General features: G+C 44.5%; 1 protein-coding gene and 1 pseudogene across 1 annotated transcript; both read right to left on the bottom strand.

The window, feature by feature from the left end:
- Positions 1 to 4,819: 4,819 nt before the first annotated feature.
- On the bottom strand, positions 4,820 to 5,770 carry LOC136639002 (olfactory receptor 2AK2-like). Its single transcript, XM_066613027.1, has one exon. The coding sequence runs from the start codon at positions 5,768 to 5,770 to the stop codon at positions 4,820 to 4,822; it is 951 nt and encodes a 316-aa protein (XP_066469124.1).
- A 1,551-nt stretch (positions 5,771 to 7,321) lies between these two features.
- Positions 7,322 to 7,435, bottom strand: LOC136643453 (5S ribosomal RNA; annotated as a pseudogene).
- Between the last annotated feature and the right edge of the window lie 14,206 nt (positions 7,436 to 21,641).

Here is a 21,641-nt window from a genome sequence, read left to right as displayed (position 1 = left end):
TAGCTTCAATAGTTTAATTAATGTGTGGCTACCACAGTGGAAAACCTGTTGGAAAGATTTTCATATTCTTTTCACTGATGCAATGCCAAACAGTCACAGACCTTTTAAAAGGGTTTGGAGGCTTTATTTTCCACAATAGTAAGTTACACACAAGCCAATTGATTCAGTTTGGATACAAATGTTCACTCTTCATTTCCCATCCTGATTCTCAAAGAACCACACCCAGAAAATCACATTAAATAACGTGAGATAAACAAGTTACCCATGCAACACTGTATGTCATTTCCACCTCCTTATTGGGCATATCATGACAGGTTTGGTGCATGGTCCCAGCTCTAATTAGGAGGTCATTCTGCTCTGCATCTCAAAATGTTCCTGGCCCACAACTTTGGTTATACAAGATTCTGGAATTCTCCCTTTGGGAAAGTTATGATCTACATGTTCTGCCAATCATGATCTCTTTAGGTCACTTTGACACAATGACTTCCTATCCTGTTTTTAAGGGGAACAACAGTCATTCTCTTGGCTCCAATTTCAGTTATTTTTCTCAAACAAGAGAAGATAAGTTAACCCTCTAAAATCTCTATCAAACCGAAGTCTGAACAGGCTGTCATTTTATTGTTCAGGATAGTTTTCTGATGAAAATTGCACTCATCTGTCAAACAGGAGAGCATTAAGACTAAATTGTACATTATTTTGGCAAATATGGAGTTCTCTGTCCGTTGAGTAACAAGAATGTGCAGATGTGGGGGTTGGGAAACTATACCAAAGGCAAAATGGAAGTAGATAACCCTTCTCCTGCTCCACCTTTCCCTGATCACCTCTCACAGCTGTTTTCTCCAAAGCTAGACCTTTGGGGGGTTTTGGAGCCCCGATGGCCCAAAAGAATAAAGGCAGACACTGGGACTGTGCGGCAGTTGTGGAGGAAGTAGTAGATCAGAGAAAGGTTCATGTTCCACAACTGCCAGTTTTCCCCTAAAACTGCCCTCCACACTCTTGCACTCATCTTTCGCACCTAACACAGGTTTGGTGCTAATCGTTGCTGGAGTGACACACAGTGAAATGACATGAAGTTCTCTGGAGTTTCTCTGTCTGAGACCCGTGGTACTGTCTGGTACTGTCTGTCTGGTACTGTCTGTCTGGTACTCTGTCTGGAAACCCGTGGAGTTTCTCTGTCTGGTACAGGAATTTCCACTTTGGATTGTTGTCTGTATTGCACCATTGAAATGCATGATGGTTGTTTACAAAGCATTAAAAAAATGCATCCCTGCTTACAATTTAAAATTCAATATCGGGAGACAGCAGGGGAAGGGGAGGAATAAAGAGGTAGGAGTAGGCAAGGAAGAATATCTGCTTATTTCAACTGTGTGTTCTTAGGCTTCATTATGGTCAGGAGGAGGTCCAAGTTTGTTAGTCAATCCTGAGCTTGTCAAGAGCCAGCAGTACTAGTATATCACCAGTGTTGTGTTGCATACACCAGTGGGTGTTGCATACGTGCTGTAATGCGCACCTGCGACATTTCCAACCGAGTAAGCACTGGTGCCAACCCAGCAGCAGTCAGCACTGAGCCCAGCGCCAGCTGCACTCCCCCCGGAGCAAGGGAAGAGCTCTGGGTGGTGGTAAGGTTCATCAGGGTGGGGTGGAGACATTCTGGGGCAGGGGGAGGGCTGGGCAGGGGGAAGAAGCGGGGTGGGAGAGGATGGGGCTGGCAGAGCTGTGCTCCGCTGGACCAAGAACTCCGTGTTGCACTCTGCACAAAAGTCCACTTCCCCTGAGGAGACTCTGTGACTTTCTCCCCACCATAAGATGTAGTACATGCCCCATTGGCACGGCTGCACCAGCACTGGAAAATTGGATAGAATTGGGGCCTCAGCTGGGCGATTTCATGTGATTTTCTTTTCACCTCAGACCATCCATAATTTAACGGTGTGGTTTTGTTCTTGGTTTGTTAAAATACTGTAGCAATCGTATCCTCTGCCTCTTAGAGAGGTGGCATCACACAGGTGTTCTAGGAGGCCATTCTAGGCAAAAGAGGCAGCAAGGATGGGTTGGAGTCATTTCAGGAGACCTTCGGACAGTTGAGGGTGCTGGAGCTGGAGGAGCAAAGCTCATGGCCAGAGATTTCTTGGGGTATGAGAACACAGTGGAGTGAAGGCCACAGAGAGCCACATAAAGAACAGAGGAGGGGTGTGCTGAATCTAGGACAGGAAATCAGAGTAGGGGCATCACATGGTCAGAGCAATGAGAATGGTGAATTATTTTGGCAGCGTAATATAGGCAATTTTAGGACTTCAGAAGCACTTTCCAAGAAACTTATAGGAGTCCAACACAGCTATGGAAATCTTCATTTTACTGGGAAGCAGGGGAAGGTGCAGTTTGTTGAAGAGGGACATCCCAAATAGGCATAAGGTGTCATTTGTAAATTGCACTGCAACAGAAGCGGGTCCCGTATGCCTAAAGATCTTTGTAGGCATCTACTTCACCGCACCAGTATAAGTCAGACAAAATCCCCATCTGGAAAGTATTGGCGCCTTTCTCAAGAAGGGAAGATTCAAAGCTGACCAGAAGTTGTCCAGTGCAGGCCTAAGAAGGGCTTTTTCAAGAGAGACCAAACCACAGGCAACACACACACACACCCCACTTCATGACAAGTTGATCACCCCGACCACCCACTCAGCCAGAGCTCTGCAGGGAGCCAACCCAGGCATGAGACAAGAGGCCAAACAGATAGCCTCATCAAAGGGTCCAGTCCACACCCTGAGGTTGTACAGGCTGAAGAGAATCCAAAACAATGAGACCAAGAGCTGCCTGGGGGACATCAGTGGATACTGTCTATGCAGAGGCCAGATCATGGCAGGCATAAGCCATTTTATCTGCAAAATGCTTAGCAAGTACATCATAGCAAGCCATCATTTACATCTCCTCATTCCTCAGAGGGACCAAATCCCACACCAGACAGAAAAGCTCTGCTGAACAGCTCTCCGCAGACATGATGGCGACACAGAGAAACATCTTCTCCACTGCCATTACCACCATATAACAGGCACCAATATGAGTTCTAATCATGTTCAGTCAGACTTGTTGCAAATGTTCCTCCACCATTGCTCATGGCGCCTGCCCAGTCATTTCATCACCCACACCTCCTCGGTAACCACAGAGCCACTTTGCAACACAACAGAAGCTGCTCAGGAGCAATCTGATCCACCATTCATCTCCTCATTTCAGAGGGCGACCAGAGCTTCAGATGACTCACTGATCCATGCAGCAGGAAAATCCTCCATAGCCCTCCATCACCCTCAGGCAGTGGCATAGCCAGAAGCCCCGGAACCTGGGGCGGTGAGGTTGTGATGTCATATGATGTTGTGACATCACTTCCGGGTTCTCCCAGAAGAGAAGGCGATGGCAGTGGAGATAGTGGAGAAGGTGTTGAAATTACACTGCTGCCCAGGTCCTTTGAAGGCTGAGCACTGAGATCACAAAACCGCCAAAACAAGAAGAAGAGGAGGAGGCACAGCTCTGCAATCAGACGAGGCGCTAGAACTCATATACAACATGAGCATACCTGTCCTTAAGAACATAAGAACAGCCCCACTGGATCAGGCCATTAGGCCCATCTAGTCCAGCTTCCTGTATCTCGCAGCGGCCCACCAAATGCCCCAGGGAGCACACCAGATAACAAGAGACCTCATCCTGGTGCCCTCCCTTGCATCTGGCATTCTGACATAGCCCATTTCTACAATCAGGAGGTTGCGCATACACATCATGGCTTGTACCCCATAATGGATTTTTCCTCCAGAAACTTGTCCAATCCCCTTTTAAAGGCATCTAGGCCAGTCGCCATCACCACATCCTGTGGCAAGGAGTTCCACAGATCAACCACACACTAAGTAAAGATATATTTTCTTTTGTCTGTTCTAACTCTCCCAACACTCAATTTTAGTGGATGTTCCCTGGTTCTGGTTATGTGAGAGTGTAAAGAGCATCTCTCTATCCACTCTGTCCATCCCCTGCATAATTTTGTATGTCTCAATCATGTCCCCCCTCAGGCATCTCTTTTCTAGGCTGAAGAGGCCCAAACGCTGTAGCCTTTCCTCATAAGGAAGGTGCCCCAGCCCCATAATCATCTTAGTTGCTCTCTTTTGCACCTTTTCCATTTTCACTATGTCTTTTTTGAGATGCAGCGACCAGAACTGGACACAATACTCCAGGAGTGGCCTTACCATAGATTTGTACAACGGCATTATAATATTAGCCATTTTGTTCTCAATACTTTTCCTAATGATCCCAAGCATAGAATTGGCCTTCTTAACTGCCGCTGCACATTGGGTCGACATTTTCATCGACCTGTCCGCCACCACCCCAAGATCTCTCTCCTGATCTGTCACAGACAGCTCAGAACCCATCAGCCTATATCTAAAGTTTTGATATTTTGCCCCAATGTGCATGACTTTACACTTACTGACATTGAAGCACATCTGCCATTTTGTTGCCCATTCTGCCAGTCTGGAGAGATCCTTCTGGAGTTCCTCACAATCACTTCTGGTCTTCACCACTCGGAAAAGTTTGGTGTCGTCCGCAAACTTTGCCACCTCACTGCTCACCACTGTCTCCAGGTCATTCATGAAGAGGTTGAAAAGCACCGGTCCCAGGACAGATCCTTGGGGCACACCGCTTTTCACTTCTCTCCATTGTGAAAACTGCCCATGTCCTTATTCACATGGTACCAGTTCGAGATGAAAATTATAGTCTGAGCCAGCCCGAAGATGACTATATTGCATTCCTCAGCTACACATTGCTGAAGGTTCACATATCTCCTCATTCACTTCCCAATCAACTTATTGGCACTGTTGTATTTTGCAGAGAGTTTTCTCAGTGCCATCAGCACATCCCGGTTCCTCAGGCTATATATAAAAGGATTCATCACAGCAGGGACAACAGTAGTGAACAATGTGTTGATCATGGACTTTTCTGCTGAATAGGAAGAAACCGGTGTCATATAGGTTGAAATGGCTCCTATATAGAAGAGCCCCACCACACACAAGTGGGAGAGACAGGTCCCTAAGGCCTTGTGGCCTCTTTCAGAGGCATGTGTCCTTGAGACTTGAAGGAGGATGGCTACATAGGAAGCCAGGATGACCAAGAGGGGGATGAGGAATGCCAGGAAATCTCCAAGATATGTGGTTTTTTCAAATGCAGAGGTATCTGAGCAGGACAATTGTACAAGGGCAGGATAATCACACACATAATGGTTAATGACATTTGACTTGCAGTAAGGAAGAGGCAGGACATAAAGGGAACATGTCAATGCTTGTACCGAAGACCAAAACCAAACACCCACTGACAAGACGTAGCAGATTTTTCTCCTCATGAGGACTGGGTATTGCAAAGGCCTGCAAATGGCCACATACCTGTCATATGACATGGTCGCCAGGATGAGGCACTCTGCTCCTCCCAACACCAGCGTGACAAAAATCTGGACCACGCATCCATAGAATGAAATGCCATACCTCCGGGTGGCAAAGTTCACGGTCATCTGGGGAACAATGGAGAGAACCTGGCAGAGGTCCATGAAGGCAAGCTGGCTGAGGAAAAAGTACATGGGGGTCTGAAGGCCCGGATCAGTCCTGATGAGGAAGAGCAGGAGGCTGTTTCCAGCCAGAGCAACGAAGAACAGGAAGAGGACAACACTCAGGAAAATGCTGGGTGACTTTTGATGCTGAAGCCCCACCAGAAGAAACTCTGTCCATGATGTTGTGTTCTCCTTCCCCATTCCTCCTTTCCTGGCCTGTTTTTCACCTAGAAACACAATGAGATGATGTGTGGGAATGAAAGAGATAGAATGCTTTTCAAACTGTAGGTTAAATGGCTGAAATAGCATTTTAAGATGCTCCAGGGGTGTGGGGGCAATGCACATGGTGTCCTTTGAGAAAAGTCAAAATCTTGCTGAGCATGCTTGGTTAGGATAAGGGATAGGATAGGGGTTGGTGGGTGGCATGGGAGGGGACGGGGTTATGAATACAGTTCTGGATTCTTATTGTGAACAGCCAGTTTTCAGGATGTTATCTTTGTATCAAGGCTTTCAGTATTTACAGTTCTTTATTTTATTGAGAGACTGCTCCGGCCAGATCCTGCTTTGTATAGTTTTGGGGGGACCAACGGAAAGTCAGACCAAATAAACAGGGTGTCCATAAAGTCCGTGTGCACTTCAAAAAATGTATAACTTTGTAAGCATTTGTGCTAGAAAGAATCTGTAAAAAGTATTAGAAAGCTTAGTGTACCTAGTTTTTAGTAAAGTTATTGAGCATTTCTTCAACACAATATTTTTAACAATTTTGCTAAACTTTAAAAATACCTCTTTTTCAGAATTACTTATGACCCATGGCTTCAGCAGAAGAAAAAGTAAACTGTGTCCTTTGGTTGACTGAACTGAAAGCTACTGTTGCTGTACAAAGAAAGTTTAGAACGGAATACAGTAAAGAACCACCTCAAAGGAACTCTATTACCAAATGGATGAAGAAATTCAAAGAGACAGGCTCTGTCCATGATAAGCCACGGTCTGGCCCCCACGTTCACCAGACTTGACTCCATTAGATTTTTTTTTTTTATGGGGACATGTGAAAACAATTGTGTATGCAAGTAAACCTCGTTTGTTAGAAGACTTGAAAGCAAAAATAACTAATGTGGTTTCAGGCATTACTGTAAATCAATTGGCAAATGTTTTTGGAGAACTGCAAAATTGTATTCTCCTTTGTTTTACTAATGATACTGGACATGTGGAAACTTAAAAAGTACAATAAAACAATTAAAAAAATATAGATTTTCTTCTTTCTAATACTTTTTACAGATTCTTTCTAGCACAAATACTTACAAATTTTTTAAAGTGACTTTATGGACACCCTGTATGTTAGAAAAAGATGCACTGATATCCAGAAATGGCCACATACCTGTCATATGACATGGTCGCAGGATGAGGCACTCTGCTCCTCCCAAAAGAAAACATCTGTACAGATCAAGATCATATAGTTAAAGACAGCAGGAATATATGGGAGATGAATTGGGCAGATGAAAGCTAGTATCACACCTTCAGCATGCTGGGGATTCCTTAACAGCAAGGAATAGCTTACCCGAAGGACCAAAATTCTTACTCACACTTGCCAAGTTCCTTGTGTATCAGTGAAGGGTGTTGGTATTTCAAAGCCTTATATATCTACCTAGGGAAACTTCTAGAATCTGCTACAGTGTTTCCCAAAAGCTTCCCAGTGCTTTTTAGTATCAGGACCCATCTGGTTGGCAACCTTCAGTCTCGAAAGACTATGGTATAAGCCTACGGCACCCAGTATTCCCAGGCGGTCTCCCATCCAAGTACTAACCAGGCCTGACCCTGCTTAGTTTCCGAGATCAGATGAGATCAGGTATGTGCAGGGTAACAGTTGGACCCATCTAAAAACAGTTTTACTTTACTAGCCGCTCAAAACAGAAGCTCAAGCTTCTGTGGTTATAATGGTGATTGGGCAGCAGTACTCCTCCCCCCCCCCCACAAGTAGCAGGTTCTTTAAGCCATGATGTCATTGGCCTAATCTACTGTGTTTCACAAACCATCAAAAATTCGTTTGTGACCCACTGGTGGGCCACAAACCCAACTTAGCTTCAAATACCAAAAAAAAAAATTGCCTTTCTCACACAGATTTGCTATGTCATCTAAAGACAGTGAAATATAACTGGAGCTGCAATCCTATACCAGGGATTAGGTCCCACCAAGCTCAATGGGATTACTTCTCAGTAGACATCCCTACACTTGCATTGTAAAGATAACTCTGAAGGTGTGCAATGAAAATAAATGTGGCTTAATTAATAAAGATTTTAGATGGAGAAGCAGGCGTACCTGACCCAGGTTCTACTTAATTTTTATTAATTAATGTTTTCACTGATGAACTTTAAAAATAATTAAAAGAAGATTAGCAAAATATTAAAGTATCTACTGGACCAACAACAAAATGTGCATTTCTCAATTTCCTAAAACATGTCTTAGAGATACTGCAGTGTACATTTTCCCCATCCATACAAAGCTACCGTATTAAGTTTAAGCCCAAGGCTTTTATTATAAATGCCATTTTAAAACACTGTTGAGGGACCTAGAAAAAATATGAATGTGGCACCAGATTGTACTATAGATGGCTTACAATTGCTGTGAACTAGCAGTTTCACAGATTTTCCAAATGAAAGAAAAAAAAGGACCAGGAATTACCTTTTAATAGAAGCTAACTCACAGCTGTGAGGAGAGGGAACAGCTAGTTTTAGATGGTTTTGAGGTTCATGAAAGATGGGCAGCATACAGTGTGAGCTCTGCATGTCTACTCAGAAGTAAATTGCATTGGCTATAATGGGATTTACTCTCAGTTAAGTGAGTATAAGATTGCAGCTCTAAAAATGTAATTAATGTAAAATAATAAGCCATACTCCATCCTCTGATAAATACAAAGAATTCTACCAAAACACAGAACAGAGAATGAAACAATACCCTCTAGTCCAGTGGTTCTCACACATTTAGCACCGGGACCCACTTTTTAGAATGAGAATCTGTTGGGACCCACCGGAAGTGATGTCATGACCAGAAGTGGCATCATCAAGCAGGAAAATTTTTTAACAATTTAAGGCTACAATCCTATCCACACTTACCCAGGAGTAAGTCCCATTGACTATCATTGTTAAAAGCATATACCTGGTAGCCTGTTAAATGTACAGATGAGTCACATTCCCCCAAATGCAGCCACATACCATCGTAGCATCAAGTCTAATATATTAAAAATAAAATATTGAAATGAGTGGGGACCCACCTGATATCAGCTCGCAACCCACCTTGTGGGTCCCGACCCACAGTTTGAGAAACACTAGTCACATATACATTTGTGTTAGGATTACTGATTGAGAGCACAATCCTGTGCATGTCTACTCAGAAGTAAGTCCCATTGTGTTCAATGGGACTTCCTCCCAGGAAAGTGTGGATAGGATTGCAGCCTAATTAAATATTTTTCATGACTTCCTTTTTGCTCCCTCCCACTACCTGCTAAGTTTCAGTTAAAAGGTTGACTATTTTTTTTTTCTCCTGCAGAGAACATTGCCCTACATTCTTTAAAACAAAAAACAAACAAAGAAGGCTTAGTTATTAATTCACTTGACATTTCAAGTATACACATTAAAATACTGGCATCGCTGACCGACAAAAACATGAAAAATACCATGATCAATATTCAGAGATATAGGTTAAAAAGTCTTCTTCCTTGTCATAGATTCAAATATTCAGAGACTGGAAATCCTAATCTCTTTAACTTGAGGGCAGTTGCAAAAGCAATTCGGACTCCCTGAAGTAAATGGTAAAAAAAAAAAAAAATGTACCTTTTAGATTTGCTGCATCCAAATCAGAAGGAGGATTTTCTTTCTTCAAGTATATAAGTGTTTAAAATCTCTAGTGAGAAATGTTCTGCCTTCGCCTCCCCTGGGGAGCGAACTTGGCTCCAAAACTTTAATTAAGGTACATCGACAAAAATTGACAATTGCTGCCACTTGAGGTTTGAGTGTACTGTCGTTTTATTGTCCAAGATATTTTTCTCAGTGTAATTTTTTCAGTGTCAATAAAGTATGTATTGCTGCTATATGTATGTAATTTTCTTTTCTTTCCTTTTTCCTTTTTTTCTCTCCATTTTTTAAAGTTGGTTGTATTCTTTTGTCTTCACTATTAAAGGATGGGGGAATACCATTCTCCTGCTTTGCTTTCCCCAGGCAGTGGCATCACTAGGGGTTGCAGGTCGCACCAGGTGATGCGTAAGGAGGAGGTGACACCACTACAGGCCAAATTTTTTAAAATCTTGGTATTTTTGAATAATGCCATCATGTTATATATCATTCAATGCGTATTTTCATGCAGAATGCAATGGAACAAACTGTATTGTAAAATCTCTATTCTATCATAAGAACATAAGAACAGCCCCACTGGATCAGGCCATAGGCCCATCTAGTCCAGCTTCCTGTATCTCACAGCGGCCCACCAAATGCCCCAGGGAGCACACCAGTTAATAAGAGACCTGCAAGGCTTCCTGGGAATTGTAGTTAAGAACATAAGAACAGCCCCACTGGATCAGGCCACAGGCCCATCTAGTCCAGCTTCCTGTATCTCACAGCGGCCCACCAAATGCCCCAGGGAGCACACCAGATAACAAGAGACCTCGTCCTGGTGCTCTCCCCTACATCTGGCATTCTGACTTAACCCATTCCTAAAATCAGGAGGTTGTGCATACACATCATGGCTTGTACCCCATAATGGATTTTTCCTCCAGAAACTTGTCCAATCCCCTTTTAAAGGCATCCAGGCCAGTCGCCATCACCACATCCTGTGGCAAAGAGTTCCACAGACCAACCACACGCTGAGTAAAGAAATATTTTCTTTTGTCTGTTCTAACTCTCCCAACACTCAATTTTAGTGGATGTCCCCTGGTTCTGGTGTTATGTGAGAGTGTAAAGAGCATCTCTCTATCCACTCTGTCCATCCCCTGCGTAATTTTGTATGTCTCAATCATGTCCCCCCTCAGGCGTCTCTTTTCTAGGCTGAAGAGGCCCAAATGCCGTAGCCTTTTCTCGTAAGGAAGGTGTCCCAGCCCCGTAATCATCTTAGTCACTCTCTTTTGCACCTTTTCCATTTCCACTATGTCTTTTTTGAGATGCGGCGACCAGAACTGGACACAGTACTCCAGGTGTGGCCTTACCATCGATTTGTACAACGGTATTATAATATTAGCTGTTTTGTTCTCAATACCTTTTCTAATGATCCCAAGCATAGAATTGGCCTTCTTCACTGCCACTGCACATTGGGTCGACACTTTCATCAACCTGTCCACCACCACCCCAAGATCTCTCTCCTGATCTGTCACAGACAGCTCAGAACCCATCAGCCTATATCTATAGTTATATCAAATATAACTTTATATATATATAACTTAAGTTATATTGATATATTTGATATCAAATATCAAAAGTTATAGCCAAAAAACCAGCAGGGGTGGGGCAATGGCGCATCACCACACCCACCATTCAAGCCATTGCCCAGTCCACTACATGGGAGGAGGTCCATCATGGGGATGATGTGCTGGCCTCCCACACCAGGTGACGCAAACCGTAGGGACACCACTGTTCCCAGGTAGCCACTCTTGCAACTGTCTTTCTCAAAGTCAGGCTTAATAGATGTTTTGGAGCTGGATGGGGCAAAAGAGTAAATGTGGGCACACTGTGATTGAGAAGCAATTGGAGAGGAAAGCAGTGGGTTAGAGAAGGGTTAAGCACTCAGTCAAAGTCCTTTCCTCATCCTAGGAAAGGTTTAGCATCCAGGGAGTTCTGGAAAGTCATAGCCATGGGAAAGATGCTGAAGCAGTGTTGCTGTTTAACTCAACGTGTTTAATGTTTTTTCTAAATTTAGCTCATAAGTTGGGAGGCTCTTCTTTGCCTCTGAGTTACATCCCCCTGGTTCCACTGAAGGTACTAGTCCCCCACACCATCATTTCTTGGCTGGAAGTCAAATGGAGGTCCTTCACCTGGTTCAGGATCCTTTCAGAAATATTGAAAGGTTCATTTCACTTGTCATTGTGGTCCATCAAAACTATTATGAACTGACCTCCTCCAATCTCCTCCTCCTTCCTTTCTTTGCCATTGCTTTTTCCTTTCCCACTTTCCTATTTCCTGTGTCCTTTTTCTCCCCTGTACCTCCTTCTTTCCTTTCTTTTACCAACCCCTCCCTAATTCCATCCTTCTGTTGACTCCTCTTTTGCTCCTTCCTTCCTTCCTACCTTCCTTTGGTTGACCCCCTCTTGTTCCTTTTTTTCCCTTCCATCTGCCACCTCCTCTCTTGTCCCTCCTATCTCTTCCCCTTATGGGCCTCTTCTAGGCCCATAAGGGCTGCTACCCTTCTTTATGGGTGGATACCAGCCCCTACCGACCATGATCCAGCTGATGAGCATCAGCTGAGTCTGCCAGCAGCCAGGAGTGGGTGACGGCTGATGACATCACTGGTATTTCTCCTGCCATAGTCAACCATGTGCCCCACACTCCCACCTGTCCCTTTCCCCTAAAAATCCCCCTCCCCACTCTTGCAATCATCTTTTTTCAAAAACACTGATTTGGAGTTAGTTGTTGCTGAAGCAACATGAAGTTCTGTCTATGGAATTTCTGTGTTTGGCAGAAAAATACACAGGAATTTCTGCAAGGACATTGGACAGTTGACCATATTGCATGCTGGTTGTTTACAAAGCATAAAAGACACACCCCTGCCTTGGAGAGCTTACAATTTAAAATTAAATATGGGGAGGCAAAAGGGGAAGGAGAGGAATAAAGAGGTAGGGGTAGACAGGGATATTTTTCATGACTTCTCCCAAGCTTCCCAATCTTTCCCCACAAGACTTTTTTAGCATGCGTGAATCTGTGTAGTGGCTTAGCCAAGGGGGTGCAGGGGGTAGCGACTGCCGCAGGCAACAAGGTTTAGGGGGGTAAACAGGCTGAGCTTGACACTAGTAGCCGAAATTGTGAAAACCTTGGAATGCACAAATAATACCATCATGTTATAAATCATTGGAAAGCTAATTTTATGCTGAATGCAATGAAACAAACTGCGCAGGAATATCCGTATTCTATCAAAAGTTATGGCCAATTAACCAGAAAATGTTTTATTTATTTATTTACTTGATAAATTAAATTTATTTTGCCTGGGGGGCTACAAAATCTTCTTTGACCCCGGGTAGCAGATGCCTTTGCTATGTCACTGCCCCATTTTTCACTTTTTTAAAGGTCTGGGTGTGATGTCACTTCCAGAAGTGATGTCACTTCTGGGGCATCATTTTGCACTTGGCAGCTGGCTACACTTTCATTAGCTATGCAACTGCATCGGTGGACAGAATTGGGCTGTCCGCTGTGTGCAGAAGTCTTCCATTGTATGATGGTCTTCCGTTTCCATCTCTTCATAGGCATCCACTTCACCCATAGCCCAGACAAAGTCCCCAAATTTCCCCAGCTGATGCCTGAGATTTCGCAATCAGCTTGTTGTGGCTGAAATTTGGCTACATTTGTGACAACATCAGGATGTAAAAGGTTCAATCAGTGCTGCCAAGATCACTTTGGGAAGTGAGATGTTCTGAGATGCAGGATGTTCCACAAGTGTTGCACATAGTGTGGTTCTGCAGACAAATAAGAAGTTAACCAATTTGTACTGGTGACTTAGGAGAGATTAGTATATAGGACAAGTTTAGTATAAGATAAATGTCTGTAAAATGTTCCGCTGAGAGCCTGGTCTTATTGGGCTTTAATGCTTGTGGAATGTGCATTCCACCACTGTTAATTGCCTTATGGCAGTCACAAAATGCAGCGTGCAAAAGCACCTGTTGCTTGAGTACTGGCAAGGCCCTCCGCTGCCACATGGCAGCAGTCCTGTTGGGGCCCACTGAAGCAAGTAAATTGGTGAGGGAGGAGGGACGGAATGGGGAAGACAAAAAGGGGGTGGGGAAACCTCCTTTCCAGACTTGATTCTGTGGCCTGGTTCCATACAGACCTGCACCAGCAATTTCATTTTCATACTATATGTCCAAGTAGATCTCTCCATGCTGTGGAGGTTTACCCCTAGGTAAGGGAACAAATTATCCAGGGGAGACCTCTGCAACTCCCCCCCCCCACACACACACACAGAAGCCATTGGTGGTAACAATTTTGGTGTCACTGCATCAGCAGAAGGGGGAACCATAGGACTGGGCTGTAAGTCACTGGTTGTGATTTGTCATAGAAGCGAATGCCATTGGCAGCAAGAAATTCCCAGAATTCATCAGAACAGAATAGCAGGCCATTGTAACCGGCCAATTTCAATGGCAGTCCAAACTGATTGTGATAATGCTGAGAATTTGGGAGGTGGACTTAGACCTGGAAAATCTGTGTACATGGGCCTGAGCTCTTTGGAGGAAGGGCGGTATAAAAATGGGATAGATAAATAAATAAATTTGTTCTTGTCTTCCTGCAACAGCAGAAACTATTTTTAAAGCTTCAGGGTATTTTGAATGGGCATCAACCACTACTGAACACATGTGTGGTCTTCAAAGGGTTCTCAGAATTGACATCAATATGTCGATCACGATGGCCTGCTGCTATAAAAATGGGTGCAAAAATAAATCAAGTCCAAGGAGACCCAATGGCAGGTGGGAGGCTTGGAGAGGGGTAAAGGGAACTAATTCCCCTTTCTCCTCCTGCGCCTGGATACAGCACATCAGCTACACAGTGCAGCTACGTAGGTGGAGGGGTGGGGAGGATAGAACTGAGCTGTAAGTTTTCAAAATTCAAATTCAAGTTCTAAAATATTATTTTGCAACATTTCTACTTGAGATCGGTATTATTTTGCAACATTTCTAGCCCACCTTTTCTGGGGTCTGATGAGCGTCGGCATCGGGCACCTTAACCCGGCGTTCGGTTCATCCCGCAGCGCCAGTTCTGCTTACCAAAAGTGGCCCACTGGGCGGCTCGCATTCCACGCCCGGCTCCACACCAGCGAGCCGGGCTTCTTACCCATTTAAAGTTTGAGAATAGGAAATCGTACTTGTGTGGGTCAAAAAGTTCACAGACATTTTGGGGACCACAATGAAGATCTGACCCATATCCATGCAGGACAGTTGACTCAGGAAAAAGTACATCGGAGTATGAAGGGTGGAATCAATCTGGATAAGGAACAGTAAGAGACAATTCCCCAACAGAGCAATGAAGGCCATCGAAAGCACCACAGCGAAGAAAACAGTGGGTGTCTTTAGATGTACAAGCCCCACAAGGAGAAACTCGGTCCATGATGTCCCATTTGCATTTTGCATTGCCCCTTCATCTGGCTGGATTTGACCTGAAGACAGAAGGACAATATTTTTGAAGAAGGAAATAACCGCAAATGCCACACAAAAAGGTCTTAGCTAACCTAAGTAAATGTTTCAGGCCACAATCCTATCCACACTTACCTGGGAGTAAGCCCCATTGACTGTAACAGGATTTACTTCAGAGCAGACATGCATAGGATTGGGCTCTAAGTTGCATTACCCATTTTGAGGGCATTTTAAAAATTTACAAATCACCAATCTAAAACTCACTTTTTTTCTTTTTTCAAACTTTCAGTTTCAGAAGCATTTCTGCTGACAGAGCCTCACAGATATCAACATCCAACAATTTCATTTGCCTTGATTCAGGGTTCTCCTATGAATGCAGGCAGTCCGATATGCATATATACTTCCTTCTGGGGGAAGGCCGACAGGAGCCGAGGGGCATCCGGTTCGGGACTCCTCATCCCTATGGGATGAGGATGGGGAGGTTAGAGAACAACAAGACAAAGGCAGGGTAGGAGAAGAAATTGGGAAAGGTAGGGTGATGGGATGTGATAGACGGTTTGGCACAATGAGAGGATGCGGGGACAAAGGAACGAATAAGCAGCCCATCCTGGGGCATTCCGTGTATAAATGCTTTTATGTGAATGCCCGAAGTCTACAAGCAAAGGTGGGAGAACTGGAATGTCTGGTGACAAGGGAAAATATTGACATAGTGGGCATAACGGAAACCTGGTGGAATGCGGAGAATCAGTGGGATACCGCAATCCCGGGCTATAAACTCTACAGGAGGGACAGGCAGGGGCGTGTTGGAGGTGGGGTGGCCCTTTATGTTAAGGAAGGGATAGAATCCAGCAAAGTAGAGATTGAAGGTGGGTCCGACTCCACCGTAGAATCTCTGTGGGTTAAATTACCAGGCTTGTGCAGCAATGTAATACTGGGGGCGTGCTATCGTCCTCCAGATCAGAAATCTGATGGGGACCTTGAAATGAGGAAACAGATCAGGGAGGTGACAAGGAAGGACAGGGTTGTAATCATGGGGGACTTCAATTATCCTCATATTGACTGGGTCAATTTGTGTTCTGGTCACGATAAGGAAACCGGATTTCTTGACGTGCTAAATGACTGTGGCTTAGATCAGCTAGTCACGGAGCCCACCAGAGGACAGGTGACTCTGGATTTAATTTTGTGCGGTACGCAGGACCTGGTTAGCGATGTAAACGTTACTGAGCCATTGGGGAACAGTGATCATGCTGCGATCCGTTTTGACGTGCACGTTGGGGGAAGAATACCAGGCAAATCTCTAACAAAAACCCTTGACTTCCGACGGGCGGACTTCCCTCAAATGAGGAGGCTGGTTAGAAGGAGGTTGAAAGGGAGGGTAAAAAGAGTCCAATCTCTCCAGAGTGCATGGAGGCTGCTTAAAACAACAGTAATAGAGGCCCAGCAGAGGTGTATACCGCAAAGAAAGAAGGGTTCCACTAAATCCAGGAGAGTGCCCGCATGGCTAACCAGCCAAGTTAGAGAGGCCGTGAAGGGCAAGGAAGCTTCCTTCCGTAAATGGAAGTCTTGCCCTAATGAAGAGAATAAAAAGGAACATAAACTGTGGCAAAAGAAATGTAAGAAGGTGATAGGGGAGGCCAAGAGAGACTATGAGGAACGCATGGCCAGCAACATTAAGGGGAATAATAAAAGCTTCTTCAAATATGTTAGAAGCAGGAAACCCGCCAGAGAAGCGGTTGGCCCTCTGGATGGTGAGGGAGGGAAAGGGGAGATAAAAGGAGACTTAGAGATGGCAGAGAAATTAAATGAGTTCTTTGCATCTGTCTTCACGGCAGAAGACCTCGGGCAGATACCGCTGCCCGAACGGCCCCTCCTGACCGAGGAGTTAAGTCAGATAGAGGTTAAAAGAGAAGATGTTTCAGACCTCATTGATAAATTAAAGATCAATAAGTCACCGGGCCCTGATGGCATACACCCAAGGGTTATTAAGGAATTGAAGAATGAAGTTGCAGATCTCTTGACTAAGGTATGCAACTTGTCCCTCAAAACGGCCACGGTGCCAGAAGATTGGAGGATAGCAAATGCCACGCCTATTTTTAAAAAGGGAAAGAGGGGGGACCCGGGAAACTATAGGCCGGTCAGCCTAACATCCATACCAGGTAAGATGGTGGAATGCCTCATCAAAGATAGGATCTCAAAACACATAGACCAACAGGCCTTGCTGAGGGAGAGTCAGCATGGCTTCTGTAAGGGTAAGTCTTGCATCACGAAACTTATAGAATTCTTTGAAAAGGTCAACAGGCATGTGGATGCGGGAGAATCTGTGTGGTAAGCAATTCTATGCTTGGGATCATTAGGAAGGGTATTGAGAACAAAACGGTTAGTATTATAATGCCGTTGTACAAATCGATGGTAAGGCCACACCTGGAGTATTGTGTCCAGTTCTGGTCGCCGCATCTCAAAAAAGACATAGTGGAAATGGAAAAGGTGCAAAAGAGAGCGACTAAGATGATTACGGGGCTAGGGCACCTTCCTTATGAGGAAAGGCTACGGCGTTTGGGCCTCTTCAGCCTAGAAAAGAGACGCTTGAGGGGGGACATGATTGAGACATACAAAATTATGCAGGGGATGGACAGAGTGGATAGGGAGATGCTCTTTACACTCTCACATAATACCAGAACCAGGGGACATCCACTAAAATTGAGTGTTGGGCGGGTTAGGACAGACAAAAGAAAATATTTCTTTACTCAGTGCGTGGTCGGTCTGTGGAACTCCTTGCCACAGGATGTGGTGCTGGCGTCTAGCCTAGACGCCTTTAAAAGGGGATTGGACAAGTTTCTGGAGGAAAAATCCATTATGGGATACAAGCCATGATGTGTATGCACAACCTCCTGATTTTAGGAATGGGTTAAGTCAGAATGCCAGATGTAGGGGAGAGCACCAGGATGAGGTCTCTTGTTATCTGGTGTGCTCCCTGGGGCATTTGGTGGGCCGCTGTGAGATACAGGAAGCTGGACTAGATGGGCCTATGGCCTGATCCAGTGGGGCTGTTCTTATGTTCTTATGTTCATTCTATTATTACAAGCTTCTGTCTATGTGAGTACAAAGGAACTGGGATTCATTTGGCCTAGGCTATGAGCAGCCCAATCCTATTGAAATTCATCCGTGCAATGTGGCCAGCATGGCTTTTGCTATATCCAGAGGGGTCTCCTTAAGGCAGGGGTGCTCAAACTTTCAACTTTAGGGATGCTGGACCTTTAACAAGTGTATAGAAGAGAGAATTTCAGCAGGTGCAGCTTGTCATCTGTGGGATGACAAATAACAGATCTGTGGGATCTGTGTCATCCCACAGATGACAAGGTGCACCTGCTGAAATTCTCTCTTCTATACACTTGTTAAAGGTCCAACATCCCTAAAGTTGAAAGTTTGAGCACCCCTGCCTTAAGGTAAGGGAACAAATGTCCCCTTACCCTGGGGAAAGCCCCAGCCACAGCAATGGGTCAACTCAGACCTGTACCTGCTAAGTCACTGGCACAAGTCCAAGTGCCAGTGGAAATAGTCTGGGAAGGAGAATAGGATATGCATGCATTGCTTCTGTTGATCCTGCCCTGCTCCTAGTCCTGATCCTCCCCTGCCCCATTACAATATAAGAACAGGGAGACTTAAGGACAATCTATTCATTGAGAAGCAGAGTTTGTTCAATATTGAAACAACAAAGTTCAATATGCTTCATGTCCCTTCCTCACATCAGGTACCATCTGATATGCAGGTTGAGTCTCATTATTCAAGAGGGTTCTGTTCCCAGAACTCACATGGATGGCAAAAACCGAATTAAAGCAAATCCATTTAAAAAACAATGTCCCTTTGCTGGGCAATTTAAAAACAACCTTGCTGACCTTTGTGATGTTAAGACAGAGTCATCAGGCAGACAATCCATCAATCAGTCTCCTTCCAGGTGCTTAGAAAGGCTTCTCAGGGACCCCTCCCTTCACCCAGAGCAAAGTGATTTTCTTTCACCAGCTCAGGGGGAAGGGAGGGGTCAGTTGCCTTATCGAGAGAATGATGGATTGTCAGCCGGCTGCCCTCTCTCGAATTGAGGGGGCTATTGTTAAAAGACTGTTTTCCTTTAATTTAAAGGGCCCTTCTCATCATGTTGAGATAGAAAAATCCATGGATTTTTCCAAGGGTGAAAAGTCTGTGGATAATCAGGTTATACCTGTAATCCCTTGCATGACAATCTCTCTACAACAGTAAGAAAAGCAGTTCTTTTAAACTGACAATTCTCAAAAGCTTAAACAATAGCATCTAGCCCTGATCCAGGAGAACTAGGGCAAAGCTTTGACTTGTTGAACTAACACCAGCAGGTAAAGAGTTAAAACACAAGACGGGTTCATCATGCATAAACACTGTGTGAGATTAGCAGGAGGTCTGGTCTAGAGGGTTGAGCCTCCATTTGCCTGAAGATAACATCCGAAGGTCGCCCGTTCGAAGCCACCGGCACTGTGCGACCCTGAAGCAGCTGACAAGCTGAGTCGAGTTATTCCATCTGCTCTGAGCGTGGGAGGATGGAGGCCAGAATGTGCGGCCAGATCAAGAAAGAAACATCTGACTGTTGTGGTTTCTTGAAAGATAGAACCTTTCAAATTGTAAAAATCCCTACGGGGATTTAATTTGCCTGCCCATATAAACCGCCTTGGATAAAGTCCGAGGAGAAATCTGAGGACATAGAAAGGCGGTATAGAAATACCTGTATTGTATTGTATTGTATTGTATTGTATTGTATTGTATTGTATTGTATTGTATTGATATACCAGGAGGAGGAAGAAATGAATACCCAAACTAAGGAAAGGTCATGGGCATTGGGAATGCCCAACTGAGAATCTTTGCAAAAAGAGAAATCTTAAAGCAAAATAACTTTATTAACATGTCTATCTCAGGGCGCAATCCAAACCCGCCCTGGAGCAGGCAGGCCGGCAGGCCTGTGCTGCATCCAAGGCAGGATTGGGGCTGCAAGCGGATCAACCTAGGGCAAGGGGAATCGCTTCCCCTTACCCTGGGTAAAGCTGTAACAGCCCCAATGGGACTACTTGGATCTGCACCACATTAAGCAGTAGTGCAAATCCAAGCAGTTCAGGTTAGAGTCAAGGGATGGGTTAAGAACCAGATGATAAATTTATTCTCCAATGGAGTTTATTTGTACACTTTTGGAATAACAACGTTCAGGATAATGCATATCGGATTTGTTCTACTTCATACCTCTTATAAGAATGACGGATGTGTTATAAGAAATTTTTTCTTCTTGGTAACTATGTTTAAATCCAATTACTGTATATTGTACCTTGTTATATTATGTTTATCTCTTATATCTGCATCAACTGTAGCTCAGCACTATCGTTGTGGGCTCCAAGATCACTGCAGACAGGGATTGCAGCCATGAAATTAAAAGAAGATTGCTTCTTGGGAGGAAAGCTACAGTTAGCCTAGACAACTTAATTAAAAGCCGAGACATCACCTTGTCAACAAAGGTCGGTATGGTCAAAGCTGTGGTTTTCCTAGTTGTAATGTATAGCTGTGAGAGCTGGATCATGAGCACCGAAGAATAGACACTTTCGAATTATGGTGTTGGAGAAGACTTTTGAGAGTCCCCTGGACTGCAAGGTGATCAAATCAGTCAATCCTACAGGAAATCAATCCTGACTGTTAACTGGAAGGACAGATGCTGAAGCTTAAATACTCTGATCATCTCATGAGAAGGGAGGACTCTTTAGAAAAGACTCTGATGCTGGGAAAAATGGAAGGCAAAAGGAGAAGGGGATGGCAGAGGATGAGATGGTTAGATAGTGTCACGGAGGCAATGAACATAAATTTGGACAAACTTTGGAAGTGAGTGTTAGACGGGGGCCTGGCATGCTGTGGTCCATGGGGTCCCAAAGAGTCGGACACAACTTAACAACTGAACAACAACAAGATATTGTGGATCCCCTGTCATCCCACCCCAATAAAAGTGTTGTGACCAAATTCCCTAAAGATGAAGAAAACTAAGCATTTCTACAAAAGAGAGTGACTAAGATGATTACTGGGCTGGGGCACCTTCCTTATGAGGAAAGGCTACAGCGTTTGGGCCTCTTCAGCCTAGAAAAGAGGCGCCTGAGGGGGGACATGATTGAGACATACAAAATTATGCAGGGGATGGACAGAGTGGATAGGGAGATGCTCTTTACACTCTCACATAATACCAGAACCAGGGGACATCCAGTAAAATTGAGTGTTTGGCGGGTTAGGACAGACAAAAGAAAATATTTCTTTACTCAGCGTGTGGTCGGTCTGTGGAACTCCTTGCCACAGGATGTGGTGCTGGCGTCTAGCCTAGACGCCTTTAAAAGGGGATTAGACAAGTTTCTGGAGGAAAAATCCATTACGGGGTACAAGACATGATGTGTATGTGCAACCTCCTGATTTTAGAAATGGGTTATGTCAGAATGCCAGATGCAAGGGAGGGCACCAGGATGAGGTTATCTGGTGTGCTCCCTGGGGCATTTGGTGGGCCGCTGTAAGATACAGGAAGCTGGACTAGATGGGCCTATGGCCTGATCCAGTGGGGCTGTTCTTATGTTCTTATGTCCTTGGTGCTTTTAAACACTGGAGATCAGTGGATGATGAAAGTGCTGCCTCTGATTTAAAGGCACATTAAAATAATGGATCAGAGAAGCTAAGTAAAGATGACAAAATGTTGGCTGTAGACAGAGAAGGGAAAATGTTCCCCTT

The sequence above is a fragment of the Tiliqua scincoides genome, chromosome 2, assembly GCF_035046505.1.
Source record: "Tiliqua scincoides isolate rTilSci1 chromosome 2, rTilSci1.hap2, whole genome shotgun sequence".
Lineage (NCBI taxonomy): Eukaryota > Metazoa > Chordata > Lepidosauria > Squamata > Scincidae > Tiliqua > Tiliqua scincoides.
Note: the sequence above shows the minus strand (reverse complement) of the source record. Positions and strands in the feature narration are given on the sequence as shown.